The sequence below is a fragment of the Erpetoichthys calabaricus genome, chromosome 14, assembly GCF_900747795.2.
Source record: "Erpetoichthys calabaricus chromosome 14, fErpCal1.3, whole genome shotgun sequence".
Lineage (NCBI taxonomy): Eukaryota > Metazoa > Chordata > Cladistia > Polypteriformes > Polypteridae > Erpetoichthys > Erpetoichthys calabaricus.
The window spans coordinates 104,652,081-104,673,715 of NC_041407.2; the positions used below are offsets into that span (position 1 = coordinate 104,652,081).

The 21,635-nt window shown below is 42.1% G+C and overlaps 2 protein-coding genes across 2 annotated transcripts in view; one reads left to right on the top strand and one right to left on the bottom strand.

Moving 5' to 3' along the window:
* Positions 1-21,635, bottom strand: part of LOC114664509 (pyruvate dehydrogenase (acetyl-transferring) kinase isozyme 2, mitochondrial-like) — a 905,310-nt gene that overhangs the window by 145,295 nt on the left and 738,380 nt on the right. The gene's annotated exons all lie outside the window — the stretch shown is intronic.
* On the top strand, positions 8,818-19,842 carry LOC114664866 (guanine nucleotide-binding protein G(I)/G(S)/G(O) subunit gamma-T2-like). The gene is made up of 3 exons (XM_028819161.2): positions 8,818-8,946; positions 15,571-15,660; positions 19,517-19,842. The coding sequence occupies exons 2-3, from the start codon at positions 15,577-15,579 to the stop codon at positions 19,640-19,642; spliced, it is 210 nt and encodes a 69-aa protein (XP_028674994.1). The 5' UTR covers positions 8,818-8,946; positions 15,571-15,576; the 3' UTR covers positions 19,643-19,842.

Genomic DNA, 21,635 nt, shown 5'->3' on the forward strand with positions numbered 1-21,635 from the left:
TTTTGAGGTCAGGAGGTCCTACTCAGTAATGATGGCGACATGTTGCATGTTGATGAGCGCCTGCCATTAAGAACTTCACCGTACTCAAAACACACAATGACAACCATCCTAGAAATATGAATCTATTTTTGAATTTTTATCTATCTGCTTTCATTCCCACTTCTATGTGTGGATGACAACTTCAGTCAGGATTGGGGTCTTCATGTTTCTCCATCTTTGTCTTTGCTACCAGGAAATATTTTCATTTTCTTACACTTAAGACAGGCGAGGCTTCCCTTCAAACCTATGTCACATGGCCTATAATGACAGATCCCCAGGGAGAGGGTCCCTGAGACCCCAAGAGTAGACGTGAGCTCCAAGGCTACACAACAAGGCACTGGCTGACTTGATCATACTTCAGCTTTTTAGAAACTGCCCAGTGGACGGTGTTCAGGAAACAAGAGCTGAGCTGTCTTTTCCAGTAAGATCCTTTTCCTTAAGAAGGTCAAGCGGTTTCTGAAGCGAATCCCCCGCTAATCTCAGACTAATTGACCTCACGCCTTAATCTTTCAAACCAAGCGCTGCTTGGAGATTTTAAAAAGGGCAACGTCAGATGAAGCGAACGACACACCAAGGAAGCTGCCAGTGGAAGTAGGCCAGCCAGGATTTGATGGGAGGCTGAATTCAGAAAAGCAGCTGCCACCCCATCCACCCCCACAATGCTGCTGTCAGATAACTGATGTAATCGCCTTACCGGCCAGGCGAGCGACTCAGAAAAGAAGTTTGAGCTAAGAAGGCAGAGAAAAAAAAAATAAAACAAAAAGCACAACACACAACAGGTCAGACCAGTCAGGCGAGTGGAGCCTCTGCTGCTGATGATGGCACTAGTCATGTGGATCAAGACACACTTAGATGGTGAAAGCAACTGGGTGGCATCACACCTGTTAGAGTGCCAAAGATAGAAGATCCCCTCAGATGATTATGGACGAGCAGGACAGGCATGCTGGACGGCAGCAGCCTCCTTAAAATGCAGTTTCAAGATGGTCTTAAGTGTGCCAAATAGTGAGCAACTCAGCAACTTTGTACAAAGTTTATAAAGGGTCCAGAAAATTATCAAAGACCCCAGTCACCCATGTCACAAACTGTGAACTGACAGGCAGTCCACAGATAGATAGTGTGATGGATGGCCGGCTTCATATTCTGGCCCTCACCCCCAGGCCGCCAGGAGGAGCTCTCCCGACAGCATGGACGCAGGGCCCCATGGACCATGTAGTTTTTATGCACAGCCCTGCTGGATACCTTGGGGACTACTGGGAGTTGCTGTAGGGAGGCCCGTGGACTCATATATGCCCTATAACCCGGAAGTGCGTCATAATCCAATGACAGGAAGAAACGACGTGCTTCCGGGGTGAAGATAAGGACTATTTACCCTGACCCGGAAGGGATAAGGACTTGTGGGTAATGGAACGGAAACACCTCCGGGTCAGGGGGTATAAAGGACTCTGGGAAAGCCCAGACATTGAGCTGAGCTGGGAGGTAGTGTGGCGAAGTGTCTGGGAGAGGAGGAATGATTATTATTGTGCTTTATTATTGGTTTATATGAGTAGTGTGGAGTGGAGGGTGCTTTGTGCACGTGATTGCAAAATAAAAGTGTCTTGGACTTTTACCTGGTGTTTGGAGTGGTATGTGAGGGTTCAAGAGGTGGATCAGAACCTCAACTGCGACAATAGATAGATAGATAGAAATGAAAGGCACTGTTATTTTGGACATGCTCTGTCTCTAGGTACTGTATGTCAGTGGACTGGGACTTTGTGAAGTGGGGTCCAGCCTCACGTTAGGAGGCAAAATGGGGGGGGGGGGGGGGGGGAGGGAAAGAGAGCAAGTTATATCTAATCTATCCTTTTAATCCTTATAATTACCAACTTAACAATAGGCTGAATGGCAATAACTCCTGGGAAAATTGGAAATTAAGGTTAAAGCTGTCTCACTTTCAGTTAAGACTACAAAAAATTCAGAATCAATGTCTCCATGATGGGACAGTTAACTTTGTAAGATGGAATGTTAAGGGCTAGAATCACAAATTAAAAAGAAAGAAAGTATTCTCTCACCTAACAGGTCTAAATGCTAAAATAGTATTTTTACAGGAGACCCACTTACTAAACAAGGATCAATTCCGGCAGCAAAAAGACGGGACTGGCCAAATGTTCCATTCCAGCTTTAGAAACAAAACTAGAGGTGTGGGAATTCTCATACATAGAACAGTCTCATTTGTAGTATCAGATGTTGATTCTGATCCTGAAGGGAGATAAGTGATTGTCATGGGCAATTTGTTTAACTGTAAAGTGATTGATAAATGTTTATGTACCCAATGTCGATGATCGGGAATTCATGCAAAATGTATTTGCATCCATTCCCAATGTGAACACTCATTAAAATTATAATGGTTGGGGACTTTAATTTTGTTTTAAATCCACTCTTAGATAGATGTCATCACCCTTGTGACAGGAGACCTAACACTGCAAAGACAATTATACAGTTTTTAAATGACCACAACTTATCAAACCCCTGGAGGTTTCTAAACCCAAACTCAAGAGCATATTCCTTCTACTCACCAGTGCATCATTGCTACTCAAGAATTGATTATTTCTTTATAGATAATAATTTCTTGCCTACGATTAAATCTTGCAAGTACGACACTATTGTTATTTCCGACCATGCCCCTCTGATCTTGGTGCTAAAATCATTATGCTCCAAATACTCATCTCACAGATGGCGTCTTAACCCACTTCTATTAGCAGACGAGAACTGTACAGAATTTATAACAAAACAAATCAGTTTCTTCCTAGAGATAAATACATCCTCAGAGATCTCTGCAGGAATACTCTGGGAAACTCTTAAGGCCTTCTTAAGAGGACAGATTATTTCATATTTTCCCACGGAAATAAATTAGAAACCAAGAAGGTATCAGAGCTAACCAGCGAGATTACTAGAACAGATCAAGAACATGCCAGGTGTCCAAGTGAGGCTCTTCATAGGAAAAGACAGGCTCCTCATTCAGAGCTCAACCTCTTAACATCCAAAGAAACAGAACAACTCATTTTTAAATCAAGACATCATTATTATGAACACGGAGAGAAAGCTAATAAGCTCTTAGCTCAACAAATCCACAAATCCCAATCACCAACACGAACGGAGATAAAATCATTGACCATAAAAATATAATGCACACATTTAGAGACTACTATAATTCCTTATATTCTACTGAATTTAAAGAAGACAAACACACAATCTAATGCATTTCTGGATACATTACAGATACCACAAATAGATATTTTTAGTGCAGAGGAACTGGATAAACTTATGGTGCTATCAGAATTACTAGATGCTATAAAGTCACTTCAGAGCGGGAAAGCAGCAGGCCCTGATGGCTACCCTGTCGAATTTTATAAGAAATTCTCCACTCAGCTAGCTCTCCTGTTATTAGCAACATTTACAGAAGCTAGAGACAATCAAATTCTACCTCAAACTTTTCGCCAAGCATTAATCACCGTCTTTCCTAAACAAAATAAGGACTTATTACAATGTGCATCATACAGACCAATTTCACTTCTGAATAATGATGTTAAGATACTCTCCAAAGTCCTAGCTAGAAGGGTGGAGAAAGTGCTGCCTTCGGTAATATCACAAGATCAAACTGGATTTTTTAAAGGCCGACACTTAGCTTCCAATCTTCGATGCCTGTTCAATGTAATATATTCACCTGCAAAGTCAAACACCCCAGAGATATTATTATCGTTGGATGCAGAAAAAACTTTTGATATGATTGAATGGAACTACCTTTTCACTACATTAGAGAAATTTGGGTTTGGCTCGAACATTTGTGCATGGATCAAACTACTGTATACCAGTCCAGAAGACTTCAGTTTGTATTAACAACATTTGTTCAGACTACTTTAAATTAGAACGTGGTACCAGACAAGGATGCTCCTTGTCACCACTGCTATTTGCAATCACCATTGAACCACTTGCAGTTCACTGTCGAAATGCTTATGAGATAAAGGGGATTATCAGAGAAGGACTTGAACAGAAAATCTCTCTATATGCAGATGATATGGTACTGTATATATCAGACCCACAAAATACTGGGCCTGCAGTCTTAACAGCACTTACAGAATTTCAAAAGATCTCTGGTCTCGGAATTAATCTGAATAAAAGTGTACTCTTTCCAGTGAATTCTCAAGCATATAATATTAGATTGGACATCCTACCTTTTATCATTGCAGATCAGTTTAAATACCTAGGGATAAATATCACAAGTAAATGTCAGAGGGGGACACTTTTACATTTTTTTTGTGCACTGGGTGGCTCCATTAGGCACCCACTGTTGGGACTGGGGGGTGAGAAGTTAAAAGGCTATCTGTACTTATTAATGGTATTTGCTGTCCTGCAAGGGAATCACTGCTTTGAAGTTTGGCCTTAGAAGAATGTCTGTATTTACCTGGCTTGGAAATATTGGTTCCTAATCAGCATATCTGTACTTATTAATGTTTGGTAACCATACATTTTGTTAACTTGTGTTTTTATTATTTGTTAAACCCAGGCAATTTAGATGTGCCATTGATTAAACTGTTTGTCCAGGGCTGACAACAGAGGGGTGAAGTAAATATAAACTGCTGGCCAGCAGAAGGCAGAGGGGAGAGTCCACAGGAAACGCTGCCAAGACACTCGGACAGGGCACAGGGGCCTCGCAGGCAGACAAAGGTACCTGGCTGGCACGACATGAGGCACAAGGACGGCAACATATACTTCCAGGGAGGAAGAGACAGCTCCACAAGGAGATGGCAGTTGTGGGTCCAGCGAAAGAGGGAAGCCGCATGAGAGGACCAAGTGACGCTGACAGACGAGGAATGAGGCGTGCCTAGGTCCCAGCCACACAAGGAGCCCAGAGTGGAAGAAAAAGGAACAACGAAGAGACGCTGACAGGGAGTCAACAATTTGACACAACTTCTGCCGGGGAACAGAGTGCATCCATGAACAATTAAGTGTTGGGGTAACACAGTGCCCAAACTGGACTCTTCACCACTAAAGGTTGTATCCTCCAATTCTTGTTTTTACGGACTGTTAGAGTGTGGACTGTGTATTTTCCTTTTACAAAAAAGGAAATTAATTCCTGATATGTTTAGATTCTGTTATGTTCGTTTATCTTTTTAATGTACCTTATATTGTCTTGTACAATAGAACTTACTGTTGCCTTTTTCTGAAATTACTGTTGTGTCTTTCATTGTGTGTTTACTCACTGCCCAATTTAAAGAAACCTGTGTGCTATTATTGGTAAATTTCAGGAGTTCCCAGTCTCTTAATAAAACTGGGAGGCGTAGTCGGATATTTTAATGGTATCTAAGTTAGATTACCTATAAGTGTGACCAGACACCTGTGACAGTAAACATAAAGCTCTTTATCAACAAAATTTCACCATCTGTATGGAAAAAATTAAGCAAGACTTGCATAGATGGTCAACCTTCATCTCACTCTAGCTGGAAGAATTAACGTTGTTAAGATGAATATCCTTCCTAAGCTTCTCTTTTGATTTCAAAACATTCCAATATACATCAATAAATAATTTTTTAAGCAATTAGATTCAACCATAACCACATTTATTTGGAACTTAAAACATCCACGCATCCAAAGAGCGACCCTACAAAGACCTAAGGCAGAAGGTGACATGGCTCTACCTAACGTTCAGTTTTATTACTGGGCAGCAAACATACAAGATATAAAAACCTGGACACAAATAGATGAACATACACAGGCTTGGTCCGCAGTACAGTAGAAATAAAATCCTGCAGTACTTATTTATATTCCCTGCTTTGTGCCCCAATAAATGCAAGTTATCACCAATATACTAATAACCCAATTGTGCTTCACTCATTCAAGACATGGAACCAATGTAGAAAGCATTTTAAGATGAAGAATCTTTTATCTGTGGCACATCTGCATGAGAACCACCTTTTTCAACCCTCAGAAACATATGCAGTTTTTAATAACTGGAAAAAATTTGCTTAGAGATCTTTATATAGACAACATCTTTGCATCCTATGAGCAATTACATTCCAAATTTAACTTTCCAGCAACATATTTCTTTCACTATCTTCAAATTAGAAACTTTGTCAAACAGAACCTGCCCGATTTTCTTCATCTCCCACCTTCCTCTATGCTGGAAAAAATATTGCTCAGTTTCGAGGATTCAGACAGTATTTCTGCAATATATAAAATTATTTTACAGTTCCTCCCTTTCAAAGATCCAAGAGGACAATGGGAAAAAGATCTCTTAATCAACATATCAGAAAAGGAGTGGAAAGTAGCAATGCAGAGACTTCACTCGAGCTCCTTATGCGCAAAGCATACAATTATTCAATTCAAAATTATATATCGAGCTCATCTGTCTCACTTAAAACTGTCCAAAATGTTTCCAGGGCAAGATCCAACCTGCGAACGCTGCAATCAAGCTCCAACCTCACTGGGTCACATGTTTTGGGCCTGCGCCAAATTAACATCATTTTGGATCAAAATTTTTAAGTGCCTTTCAGACAGTCTTGGGGTCCCAATCCCTCCTAACCCACTAACAGCTGTGTTTGGTGTTCTTCCAGATGGGCTTAAAGTCGAGAAGGACAAACAAACTGTGATTGCCTTCACTACACTATTGGCACGCAGACTTATTTTGCTAAACTGGAAGAATCCTAACTCTCCTCTTTTAAGTGAGTGGGGAAGTGATGTTTTATATTATTTGAAATTGGAAAAAATCATATTCTCAGTTAAAGGATCTGTACAGAACTTTTTCAAAGCCTGGCAGGATCTAATCAATAATATTTTAGAATGAGCTGTTAAAGCACGAAGGAAGCAGATTGTCTTCTCATATCTTTTTCTTCTCCATTTATCTTTATCCGCCTATTAAACTCATCAATTTATTTATTTTTACTAGCTTTAAGCTTTATTCCGTTGGCCATGCTCTCTTTCTCAGTGGTGGGGGTTGATTGGTTTTCAATCCTATTTTTTGTAAAAATTGATCTATTTGTATGGAATGATTATAATAAAATCAATAAAATAAAAAAAGAAATGAAAGGCACTATATAATAGATAGATAGATAGATAGATAGATAGATAGATAGATAGATAGATAGATAGATAGATAGATAGATAGATATGTGAAAGGCTCTATCTATCTAATAGATAGATAAAAAATCCCCCTGGGGATAAAAAAATGTGTTAACAGAAACTCAATAAATATTATTACATTATGACAATGAACAAAAAAACACCAAAACGACTTATAAGAAAGAAAATTTCTGACATGGCTAAAGTTAAAATGAGTGGTCCCAGTCCCAGTGAGGCGTTATGCAGATGTGTTGACATTGCTATGAAGGAGCCCCCAGTTGCATTTCTTGACCCAGTTCTGCCGATTAATTTGTTGGCTGAACATCCTCAGTGTTGGTGTGGCACAGAGAAAGGATGTTCAGCATTGTTCATAGTGGCATTCACATTTGTCTTCATTATGTCCTCCTTGGGTCCCAAAGTGTGTCCCATCACCAAGCCTGCCCTTTTAAATCAGCCTCTTGATTCAGTGGTCCTCTCCTGAAGTGATGTTACCCATCCAGCACATCACACTGGCCATCACAGAGTTGTAGGACACGTGAAGGATGTCACTACCTCTACTGAAGGAGCTCCGTCTTCAATGAAATGAGGTTCTGCTCTGCCTTTTTGTCTACAGCTTCTTTGTGTTATGGGACCAGTCCAGCAGGTCATGGAGAGGGAGATCCAAAATCTTCTTTACTACTTGAATAACAGCAGAGATAAGAGGTTCCTTACTGGATGATTTCATATGGTAAGTTTATGTGGTGCACTCAGGCAGATGAGCCCATAGACGATGGATTTTGTTTGTTCACATATCTGAAGACACATTTAAGATTTCGAAAGAGGGCTGATATGCACTGCACCCTCTGAAAGTGGACAACCTTACACCCCAGATATACAGAAGAGACTTGACAAGTCGTTGGCAGTTGTACAATTCTACTAAAGAGACAACTTTACTAAACCAAAAGAACAGAGGCCGAACAGCACGTGCAAAATACAGATTTAGAGCAGGATAAGCTGAGAGCTGTCCTGGTTTATTTAATCTATCGGGGCAGCAGCACACGTTCTACTCTTTAAATACTTGGATTCAACTAACTTCCCACTCTTCTGTAACTCCATTTAAATTTTGCTGTGTAGTCTTGGAACCAAAGCACAGCAGGGAGGACTCAAGATGTGAGATGATGACTTATCGTTAAATGAAGATTTCACGTCCTGCCGTCTAACCCCAATGGGTTGATTGTAGATCCTTAAAGTCAGGACACTACAAAGACCAGGACTCGTTCCCTATCCATTGATCACACAACAAATGAAATCCACAAGTCTTCAAAATGGTATTTTAATAAGGCTTATACAATTAGGAATCCGTGAGGACGTCAAATGGAAATTGTCTTCATTTTTTATGGCCGTCATCTCAGTATGCTGCTGTGTAACCCATCAGTCTACACATTCTTTATGCCTTTCCTTACATGTTTTCTGACACGTCCTCAGCGCTCTTATAACTAACGGCTACGGACGCTTCGTTAACCCAACGGAAATCAAAGGGTTTCATCCTCTTTCTAAAGGCTTTGCTGCCAAATCCACCCGTAACCCCTTTAGTGTCACTTCCTTGGCCACCAATCTCTGCTGTTCCGGAAAAGAGCTTTCAGTTTGAGATTGACAAGCTAATTATCGTGATTGCTTTATCAGATTAGAGGATTTGTGACATGAGTGCGGCGTCGTCATGCCATCTGGAGAAGTTCATGAAGTGGCCCGACCAGTCGGTGGCCGATCAGAGTGGGATGAGGAGGCGCGCCGCTCGCAGGCGCCTACAGCGGAGACAGCGACTCTGACCAACGGCAGGTAAGGAGGTGATGGGGTTTGGAATTCCTCTTTTATTGCCTCACTATCTTCAATAACAAGTGGGCTTTAAAGGACTTCTGAAATCATGATTGTAAAAGCGTATTTAACAAATTTAGTTTTCACAGATTACCAGATTTTAAACAGTGCTTATCTACAAACTTACACCTTTACCATAATTGTCTTCTGTGATAATGTGAGGAACGTAACAGTGTGCTTGGATTAATTTGGCTGTGTTTTGATGGTTTTGAAGAAAAGGCGCTTAAAGTGTCGTCTTACATTTTAGACTAGCTGAGTGAGATGGGCAGAAATCTAAATAGTCAACATAGACATCAGCATTTACGTTTGCAGTGCACCATCTATTGGGTTGCATTTGGTAATAAAACCCATTGCATGTGTCATTCTAACAAACGGTCCATCACAAACATTTGTAAAAATAAAATGCATTACTACAAATGTTTGTGATGCGCCATTAATTGGAATGACAAATGAAATGCATTATATCTTGTTTGGTGTGGGGTTCATAATGATTATGAATTGCCATCTGTTTGAATGATAAATGCAATGGATTTCATTACTGTGTTTGTGATGCACCATCCATTGGAATGACAAATGCAATACATGCATCTCTGTTATATGCCATTTGGCATGGGGTTCATAAAAGCAGTGTTCATGATGGTGATGCATCACCTGTTTGAATGATAAATGCAATGCATTTCATTACTGCATTTGTGATGCACCGTCCATTGGAATGACAAATGCAATGCATCTATGTTATATGCCATTTGGCATGGGGTTCATAAAAGCAGTGTTAATGACGGTGATGCATCACCTGTTTGAATGATAAATGCAATGCATTTCATTACTGTGTTTGTGATGCACCATCCATTGGAATGACAAATGCAATGCATGCATCTATGTTATATGCCATTTGGCATGGGGTTCATAAAAGCAGTGTTAATGACGGTGATGCATCACCTGTTTGAATGATAAATGCAATGCATTTCATTACTGTGTTTGTGATGCACCACCCGTTGGAGTGACTCTGTTATATACCATTTTATATGGCATTCATAAAAGTAGTATTACTGATTGCGATGTGCCATCTGTTGGAATGATAAATGAAGTGCCTTTCATTGCTACAAATTTTGGTCGTGTCATATATTGGAATGACAAGGACATAGAAACCAGACAGACACACAGATAAACAGACACTTCTCCTTATAATAAGATGAATGCTTGTAAGAGAACAAAAGGTCAGAGACACAGAGTTTCAGCTGTGTAGCCTTCAGCTCTGCCCTTTTCGATTTCTAGTTCAGCATGCGAATCAGCTTTGCTTCTTTTTGCAGATTCACGCTGATGAAACCCTTCTTAACTGCAGTTACTTGCATTAATGTGTTTTTATTTCAGTGAACTTCACCATATCATATTTAATGCAGCTGATATTGTTTTTGAGATAATGTATATACGATTGCCCTGGTGATTTTTTTTTTATTTTACCCTACCATTTGCGTCCCTGGTTACATTTCTTTGAATGAACATTTTATTTTGAAATAGTCACCTGCTATAGGTTGGAAAATCATCCCATTATAAATGACCGGGATGGCGTCTCGTCTGGGAAGGTTTTCTGCTTTGTTCCCGATGCTGCCGGGATATTCTCTGGTCCTCTAAGTATCGGTCACGGGGAGGGCGGGGAGCAAAGGTAAATTGAAGATCCGCCCACTCTTCTCATTTATTGGTCCTCTTACAAAAAGTCAGTACCATGTGACCTGCGTTTCCAATTTATGATATGTGATCACTTTTTTTGGAAGATATGTTTAAAAATATTTGATCACGAAATGTATATGTTTTGAGTGTAAAACTGGATATTTGATACATAACTGAATTATGTGACACCAAAAGCATTAAGTATAGACGTTTTTTCACACTGGCAGTAATTTTACAGCATTAGCTAGTCACATATTAAAAATAGCATTTTTGACAGGAGTGTTCCTTAAAAGTCAGTCGGTCATTTTCTAACCCCACGACTAACCCCCTGCTGGAGCCTACCCCAGCTAGCATAGGGCGCAAGGTAGGAACAAACCCTGGGCAGGACTAAAGTCCAACTCAAGGTTTCCTTAAAAGTTCTCCAAGATATAATAATTCATTACATTTATATAGCGCTTTTCTCAGTACTCAAAGCGCTATCCACACAGGGAGGAACCGGGAAGCGAACCCACAATCTTCTTACTGCAAAGCAGCAGCACTACCACTGCGCCACCATATATACACGGAGACCCTCAGCCTTCCCATTAACCCGACAAAACGGCAATCACGAAGATTGTTATCGTTTATTAAAAAGCGAAAATAGAGAGCTTTAGGACGCCTTCACATCAGACACGTTGCATTCTCCATCCATCCATTATCCAACCCGCTATATCCTAACTACAGGGTTACGTGGGTCTGCTGGAGCCAATCCCAGCCAACACAGGGTGCAAGGCAGGAAACAAACCACCGGGCAGGGCGCCAGCCTTCCGCAGGGCACGTTTAATTCTCCTTTCTACATATTGGAATTTAAATAAAATTCTCTGGGAATACTGGATTTGGAATAAGCGTTTCAGAAAATAAATGAACGAATACACGTTTAAAAAAAATGGTTTATTTTGAAGGTGATGCCATAGAGAAACCATTTTAGGTTCCCTCCACATGTAGAACTTCATATTTAGATCCGTGGCAGGCAGGGCAGGCGCAGGTCATAGTGACCCATCCTCACGGGTTAGCTACCGAACAGTCGGGGGGTACACTAAAGCTTGTCTTAGGGCACAAATATCCTGGCACCGGCACTGGTGACAGGTTCTGTAAAACAACATAAATAGAGAAGAGATCTGTGACATCCCAGTGGGCTCCATATTTTACGAGGACACTCAGTCACACAGGCTCAGTTCAGGTTTTCTTGATCTGTTGTATCCCACTGGACATTCAAGATGTCGGTTTTGTCCACATATTAGAAGCCTTTTCAAAGCCAAAGTGGAGCACGTTGATATGCATAAAGCGCCCATCCAAGAATGAAATGATTCATTGTCAAGCAAAGGAACCCCCCAAAACCCAGTAAAGTGCCGTTTAAAGAGGATTATTTTCAAGAGTGTCAATAACTAGATGAACGAACGCCTCTGACCTCACAGAAGACGAGTGAGCCGACTGACCGCTAGATGGCGCTCCTCGCACGCGCCCACTGCAGTCTGACCTCGTCATGGTAGATTGCTCAAACGAGATCCTGCGCTTTGTTTTAAATGACAGGCGGGTTTTTTGGTTTATTTTTGTTTTCCTAAACGGACTTAGAACTGAAATAAAACAAATGCTCAAAGTTTTAAACACATCATTCATTACAAGTTTGCAAACAACAACATTTCTTTTTTTAAAATCACATTTTCATACAAACCACAGCTCATGATGTCAAAGAGAAAGTTACAAGAAAACAGAGATAAATAAGATTAGGTAATAATAATAAGGAACAAAAAAAGAGAAAAAGAGAATTTAAATGATCTTAAAAACAGATAAATATCAAGTAGAAGAATAGCGTCCTTACATACAGTGTCATGATGCAAAAAGGGAGAGAAGATACGGGTAAAGTGCTTAGTGCTGCTGCCTTATGGTTTCTGTGTTCTGGGTTCAAATCAGTGGTTGTCTAAGTGTTTGCATGTTACCCACCAATCTTTAAGGATGTAGGGGTAAGGCTTAGATATACTCCATCCATCCATCCATTATCCAACCCGCTATATCCTCACTACAGGGTCGCGGGGGTCTGCTGGAGCCAATCCCAGCCAACACAGGGCACAAGGCCGGGCAGGGCGCCAGCCCACTGCAGGGCGCACACAACACCAAGCACACACTGGAACAATTCAGGATCGCCAATGCACCTAACCTGCATGCCTTTGGACTGTGGGAGGAAACCCACGCAGACACGGGGAGAACATGCAGACTCCACGCAGGGAGGACCCGGGAAGTGAACCTCAGGTTCACAACTGCAACCGTGCAGCCTGTTAGGTATACTGGAAGTTCTAAATTGGCCGTGTGTGTGTGTGTGTGTGTGAGTGAGCCCTTCAATGGGCAGGCGCCCCCCAGTCTGGTGTTGGTTCCTGCCTTGCCCCCCCAGTGTTGTCGGTAAAAGTTGCGGCCACTGTTGACGCTGAATTACATTAAGCAGATCTGAGAATGTTCACTTATTTTCAATAACAGTGGGGAGACAGTGTCCTAACATTTTTGTGCTACTTTATTTATTCCACCCGGGTCAAACGTTAACATTATACAAAGTTATTGTCTGTTTTTACCTGCATTGTTATCAATCTTTAATTTAATATTATTTTTTGTATCAGTGTGCTGCTGCAGGAGTATGTGAATTTCCGCTTGGGATTAATAAAGTCTCTATCTATCTATAACCTTATCATCCAAATAATCAGATTGCGATTCAAACCTATGAATGTGATACTCCACTCTTCACCCCATCCAGTAAACGAAACAGCCGCCGTGGCGCAATGTCTGAGGCTTCGCACCCCGTAAGGAGAAGCAAAGGTGCGTACACCTGACGAGCTCCATATTTGGGCGAAACACGTGTGGTGTACTCTTGGTATTATTTACTGTATCACCTAACATTATATAAACATAAAAAATCAACTAAAATGAATATTTGATCTGAACAGCTTGTCAATTTACGTTCAGAGAAAAAGATTGTAAAATCCCGCAGTCGAAAGGGAGAAAATTCCCAGTCGGGTTGCGATCAAGGGCCAAACTCCTCGCTCGCTGGCTTACTGGGGGGTACAAATGTCTTAAAACTGTTTTGTCAAACAGGGGCATAGCCATGAAGAGATTTTAGGGTAGGCCTGTGTAAAAATGGGGGCTCTAGTTTTTACCATATATTACGGGCACTTTTCCAACAAAATACATCTATTCATACTGTGGGACATTCACATAACTGAATTATCAGGAGCAGGCAAAAGTTGAGCAAAAAATGATCAAGGCAATCAAACATTGTTCCTTTAGCTCTGCTGCACTCGGTCCATTTGAATTGTTCATATTATTCTGCAGAGAAACAATCGAGCCTTTCCCGTTGTAGTAGCTGTCAGAAATGACTGCAAATTAGGCTGACTGGCTGGTGCGTCAATGGCCGACGAATCTTTTGGTAGTTCTGTCACAGCATGCTTGTTTTTGGGGCTGCTAAAGCCAGAGTCTCCTCAGATGAGGACGCGACTGAAATTTTTCTGTAACCTTCCCCAGATTTGTGCCTGGAGACAATCCTGTCTCGGAGGTCTACTGACAATTCCTTTGACTTCATGCTTGGTTTGTGCTCTGACATGAACTGTCAACTGTGGGACCTTCTATAGACAGGTGTGTGCCTTTCCAAATCATGTCCAGTCAACTGAATTTACCACAGGTGGACTCCAATGAAGCTGCAGAAACATCTCAAGGATGATCAGGGGAAACAGGAGGCACCGGAGCTCAATTTTGAGCTTCATGGCAAAGGCTGTCAATACTTATGTACATGGGATTTCTCAATTTTTTTATTTTTAATAAATTTGCAAATATCTCAGGTAAACTTTTTTTACGTTGTCATTATGGGGTGTTGTGTGTAGAATTCTGAGGAAAAAATGAATTTAATCCATTTTGGAATAAGGCTGTAACATAACAAAATGTGGAAAAATTGATGCGCTGGGAATACTTTCCAGATGCACTGTATTTATAAAGTAAAGATCCTAATGAAAAACGTACAATAGCATCAAAAATTATTGCAAAATCTGTTTTCTAGCTTTCTTTTACGCAAAATTTTCAATGACCTCATTAAAATCAACATGTTTAGCTAAATCATTTATAAACTAATTGTGAATATAAATAGAAATGTTTGCATTTTTAGCTTTATATGTAGGTATACAATTTAGTTGAAGATCCGTACGGTTCTATGATGCTTAGTTTTTCGTGTACTCCGGCATTTTTGATATACTTTTCAATTGTAGGGTTTCCTATAGGAAAGTTTCCGACTAAAATAATGGCGGTTATGGCGGGCCTCAATTTTCTTGCAAAAAGCTGGAAATTATGTTTTTTTGAAAATGGTGGCAATTTTGAAAAAAATCGAAATTTTAACTTTAACTCTTTATATCTGCAGAAATAAGTGATGTAAATGTTTAATTTTTTTGTGTAGTATTTCTTATTTAATTGTGTTTAAAACCATGTATAATTTGTTTAAATTTATAATATATAAAAACTATATGACACCAAATCAGTAATTAATATCAAAATTTTCGACCAGTGGAGAGGTCTTCTGGTTATTTGGATTCGTAAAATGTCAAAGCGAGAAAGTTGTAGAAAAATGTATAGAATTTTTTTTATCCGAAACTTTGTTTGATATTGTTTTTAGTTTTCAAAATATTTTATGCAGAAGTTGACACTCAACGCTGTAGGATCAATTCTTGTTTTCTGTTCATACGTTTTGTTTGTGCATAATATCTGGTCATCCCGCGCCGGGCCCCTGTGATCCCGGGCCCCCTGTCTAGAGCCCTGTTAGCAAACAAGGGGAGGAACCACACAACCCAGTAAAATATCAGTAGGGAACCAGGATTTTTTAATAGTGGACTCAATGCTTGGGGTGTTTTGTTTCAGGGCAGAATGGCGCACGACCTCTCCGACAAGGAGATCGTCAAGATGGAGATCGAGCAGCTGAAGAAAGAAGTGAAAACTGAGCGCATGGTGGTGAGTCGGGTACTTTGTGACAAGGAGGTTTAGAGGGGGCGACTATTCAGATAGCTAGAGGAGAGGAGGAGAACTATTATTTATATAGCGCTTTCATTCTGCTTTTTTGTTTAATTTGGTCAATGAGCAGGTAACCGTGACTTGCGCAAGTTACGCAGCCAGTCCCAGTGCTCCACGCCACTCTCGTCTGCTTACAGTTCCACGATTTGGCCGCTAGAGGGCGATATTGCATTTCACGTTCTGACATAATGTGGTTGAACGGAACTTGAAGAGATACGGAATTCTGTAAGGGAGCAGCGCAGTCAATAAAAGTAACGTCATTACACTCAAGACTTAATTATAATTAGACTGTAGATTACTGATAATTAGATTGTAGATTTATTGAAAAAGACAGGGAATGAAAATTAAAGAACAGATATCTACAGCGAACTCCGGGCCAGAGATGGAGTTTTATCCTGTGTGCAGGGTATTGAGATTGAAATAAACTAATGGAAGATACGATTTCAAAAGTTTTCCATTTTTGTTGTTAATGTACTAATTTGGACTCCATTAAGAAAACAAAGCAAATGCGTTATGAAGTCGTATTAGGAGTTTACAAAACAATCAGTAGGGCATTTGGGTGATGGCACTTGTGTGTTAGATAAAGAAACTCATACCTGGAAAAGCGTGAGATGGTTTGGACTAAATTTTAAAGTAGGAAGTGTGTACATTAATAACCAATAGAGTTTTAACCAGCTATAAAATGCATGCTGAATATATGTACAGTTTAAACTTAACATACTGCAGTAATTACTGTATATGAAATATAAGGGCAGCTATGGCATCACCATAACTGGCGCCCTTTGGCTGCCACATCTACGATCAGTTCCTTGCCCGTTTGCTATTGGTGTGGACTCGCACCTTACGTTAGGCTCATTGGCTACTCCACTAGGCTAGGGAGAGTCTGTAGGAAGACCTAGTGGTCCGGGATAGTTCCTTAGGGATGCCAGCATGCCAGACTGTAGTCAGAGAAATGCCAACTGTCTGTGTGTCTGAACCACAATGCCCTCTAGTGGCCTGGGGAGCATTTACAAGGGTAACAAATTCATTGCACCCATCTTTACACTGTCTGTCTAACTACCGATTGTGACCACTAGGGGGTGTCGCAGGTTCCCAAACCCCAGACACAACCTCTCTGTGACTCCAGTCCGGGGTTTCAAATGATGATTGAGTTTAAAGAAGGCACCTCTCAACAGGATTGACTTTTTTACGCAGTGAACAGAACTACAATCCCTTCCACTCCTCCCAGGTGGGCTTGGTCCTCCATCTCCCATCTTCGACTGTATAGAATGCCCCCTTTTTCAAGCCTAATCTGGGAGTATTTTTGGTGCCCAGTCACTGACAACCATCTCCAAGGCAGTGGTCACCTCTCAATAGACCAACAACAGGTCAGGCCTAAGGAACCACAACTCCCATGCTGACCTGCAGGTATCCAAATGGGGATTCTCCAGAAGGGATGCTGCAGACACAACTTGGGGAAAGGCGGCAGCTTCCGACTTATCCCAACTAGTTAAAGGAATGCTAACCATCCCGGCTGGGATACCCCCAGAGTGTCCATCTTCTACATCAACATCATGGCTGGGTCAGGGACTGTCAACCATCTCTGCTGGGTTTTCTGTCAGTCTGATTGAGACCATCCCTTATTTTGGCTTCCTGTCCAGGTAAGGGAATGGAGTCCAACTCCACTGAGATGCCCCTCCATCCATCCATCTATCTATCACGTATCTTAACACGTCTTTTCACTTTATGGATGTGCCATTTTTCACAATACAGATACACATTTAAATAAATCTACAGAGTAGCCATTCTATATATAATTCATTCGTTCGTTTTGCACCTCTTATCCATCACAGAAGCAACAGATTTAGACAATGAGGCCCGTACACCCCTTTTGTCAGCCACACTTGCCAACTCATACTGGCATTCCCAGGCCATTTGGGAGATGTAATCCTGCCCAGTGAGCCCAGGGTCTTCTCTATGGTCTCATGCCAGCTGGTCAGGTCCAGGAGATCAGATGCCCGAAACACCTCAATTCTCTCCTCTTGATTCAGGCAGGCAGCTGGTCTACTCCGAGCCTCTCCCAGATGTCTGCCCTTCTCACCATATCTGTAAGGGAGAGCCCAGCCACGCTGCGGAGAAAGCTCATTTTGGCTGCTTGTACCCGTGTTGTCATTCTTTCGGTCCTTGCCCAAAGTTTGTGACCATAGGTGAGGGTAGGGACATAGATCGACTGATAAGTCAAGAGCTTCACCTTCTTGCTCAGCTCCTTCTTCACCACTGTGGATCGGTATAGCGACTCACCGCCCCAATTCTATATTTCCTATTGTAAATGCCACATGGGATGGATGAGCATCCCGACCAGGAGAGGTGAAGATTCCTTACCCGGATATGGAGGCCTCAAGTGGACAGGCAGGCATCCCAGCTAAAAGAGAGGAAGGTTCCTTAGCCAGATGGGAAGCCCCAGGCAGATGGACAGGCGTCCCGACTGGCAGAGGTGGCCTTAGGGGTGTGTGGGGGGCCTAGGGCTGGTCGGTTACGTCAAACGCGGTTACCGGTATGTGTGGACTGTATAAACTTGTGTGAAAATTTAATAAAAATAATGTTAACATATGTGGGTTTCCACCGGGTGTCTCTGGTTTCCTCCCACAGTCCAAAGACATGAGGGTTAGGTGCATTGGCAGTTCTAAAATTGTCCCTAGTGTGTGCTTAGTGTGTGTGTGTGTATGTGCCCTGCGGTGGGCTGGTGCCCTGCCCAGGGTTTGTTTCTTGCCTTGCACCCTGTGTTGGCTGGGATTGGCTCCAGCCGACCCCCTTGACCTTGTGTTAGGATGTAGCGGGTTGGATAATGGATGGATGGATGTTAACATACACCAGATTTTCTCATTACAGTATTCAGCTAAAGTTTTGCAAGATAACATGCGGACTTTATCAAAATATAACTGGAGAATATAACTTGACAAATCCGCTCGAATGGAACACGCAGACTTCAAAAATGGGGCCCCCTTAGGTGCATGGTCTGGGGCGGTCGCCCCACTTGCCACCCCCAAACGCCACTCTTGCCGACTGGATATATCTGTACTGCCTTCCATGTCCGGAAGGGAAGGGCAGAGAAGAACTGGCTCTAAGGGATGTTGGATCCCCCAGGACGTTAGATGGCAGCAGCCCTAGACACCAGCAGGAAATGCTGGGATTGGTAGTCCAGTAGCAAATCCCTCCTGGAGTCCAGGGGTGCTGCAGGGAGATGCACTCCCCGTTGTTATTCAGGACTTTTCTATGACCCTGAATTGCTTCCAACGGGCCAGAGCCCTATCACTGGAAGTACTCCTGGGTCCTTAATGAAAGGGACTGCACTGCCTTATCCAGGCGAGTCGGAGCTGGGAGTAAGGAAGGCAACACTCAACTGGAGGAGAGCAGTACGGTAGAAAGGGAGAAGAGAAAGAAGAGAGAACTTGTATTTTGCTTGTTGTATGAGGTAATCTTGTAATTAAAACACCTGGTATTTGAAACCGAAACTGTCTTGTGTGCTCGTATTTGGGGCTCACTGGCGCCCCCTATCCTTCACACTGTGCATCTGTTTCATACTTCACTTTTCATATCTGTCCATTTCTCGATTTTGCGTTGCATCTCAGATCTATCAGTCTATCTTTCTCTTCTATACTACCTTTCATGCTGATGCCTCTCCATTTCTTGTATTGGCCCCACTCCCTATACTCCTCCCTTTCTCTCGTGTTTGTTCTTCCTTGTATAACCATATTTCAAAATTTCTTATTGTAGAGTATCTTGTCAACGTTCCTCTGTTTGTTTTTCTTTTTTAAAGGTGTCAAAGACAGCCAAAGAAATTGTCGAATGGATCGAGGCAAATGCTGCAGAGGACCCTCTCCTCAAAGGTGTCCCCGAGGACAAGAACCCCTTCAAGGAGAAAGGCGGCTGTACGATTACCTGACCCAGAGCGGCTCTCACAAGAACGTGCAAGGAGAACTCGGTTCAGTTTGTCTCATTTTACATCTACTTTATTAAACACTCATACAACAAAGAAACCAAATAGTTTAGGTTGTAATGGCCGAGTCGGCCGTGGAGCAGCAGTAGAGTCCAACAGGAGACTGAGAGCGGTGGCCTGTCCCACCAGGAGGTGCAGCAGCATATCGTAGAAATCTGCAGTCTGATCTGCATAGATGAGCGGCACAGTCGAAAGGTCCCATTCAGGAAAAAGGCTGACGTCAACAATCCCACTGAAGTCATTTGGAAGGCATTTCTCCAAACCCTCCCACCTCCTCGGACTTGGCCTGCTATGTCTGGCCAGTGAGTTTATGAGCATTGTGAGAGCTTAGTGGGCAAGCCCATGAGAATGGAGTCAATAAAGAGGCCTAGCTATGCAAAGCAGTGCGTGGTGTGGTGTGTGATTATCTTCAGCAAAGTTCACTTGAAGTTTAGCTGGGCAAGTAAAATGGTAAGAGTGAAAGAAATAAGCAGCAACAACAACAGGTCAGGTCAGGTTGGGGGGCATGCACTGGTACAGAGTGCTGCCACACCCACCACATGACGAAACAGTTTGGGATCCTGGTTGGTGAACCCCCCCTCAAACGATACACGTGGTCCAGTACCACCCTCCGGAAATGAGCATCTATCTGGCCTGGTCCAGCCACTTGGGTCCTGCTATCTGGATCACACTCGGGTAATCACGCCACATACCCTGCAATGGACTGGCACCCTTCCCAGTGATGCCAGGATAGGCTCTGCTGCCTTATGACTCCGAATTTTATGACTTACGTATTTTACATTTTGAAAAGTTCCAAGACAGCAAGAAAAAAAAAAAAAAAGAAATGAAAGAGCAATGGAAATAAAAACAAAATAACCAGCAGTCATAAATAAATACATTCTTATATCGTTTTCTAACTTGCTTAATTTGGGTTGGGGTGCTGGAGCCTACCCCAGGTAGCATAAAATGCAAGACAGGAACAAACCCCGGACAAAACACCAGGGCCAATTTAGAGTCACCAGTTCACCTAACCTGCATGTTCATTGGACTGTGGGAGGAAACCCACATAGACATGGGAAGAACACACAAACTCCATGGAGGAAGGACTCGGGGCGCAAACGCTGATCTCCTTACTGCGAAGCACCATACTGCCCAAATAAAGTCCTTCATGAATTAATTCCAATATCCATCCATCCATTTTCGCTATTCGTAGGGAAATTTTAAACTTGTAGTGGTGTATTGGCAAGAAAGAATCCATCCATCCATCCATTTTCCAACTCGCTAAATCCAAACACAGGGTCATGGGGGTCTGCTGGAGCCAATCCCAGCCAACACAGGGCACAAGGCAGGAACCAATCCCAGGCAGGGCGCCAACCCACCACAGGACACACAAACACACACACCAAGCACACACTAGGGACAATTTCGGATCGCCAATCCACCTAACCTGCATGAGGGAGAACATGCAAACTTCAAGCAGGGAGGACCCGGGATGCAAACGCTGGTCTCCTTACTACGAAGCACCATACTGCCCAAATAAAGTCCTTCATGAATTAATTCCAATATTCAGGTAATCATTTAGCCAGTGTACGGTACAAAACACCTTTGACATGTTCTACATACTACTTGAGCTTGTTTTATATAGTGCCTTTCATGGAGTAACACAGTTCCTCTCCCCTCCCTATACCCATTTAATTCAACCTGCTTATTCCAACACAGGGTCCTGGACAACATTCCAGCTGGGCTAATATACCGTTTATACATGTAAATAGATAGATAGATAGATAGATCTTTATTGTCATTGTCACTTTTACAAAGGAACAACGAAATTGAAGGTGCAATCAACTCAGTGTGAGGAATAAGGGTTAAAATGACAAAAAGACAGAATATAATAACAAACTGAATAGTAATAAATATACAAATTGCACTTGTTGACTTACGGTATATATTGCACATTGGA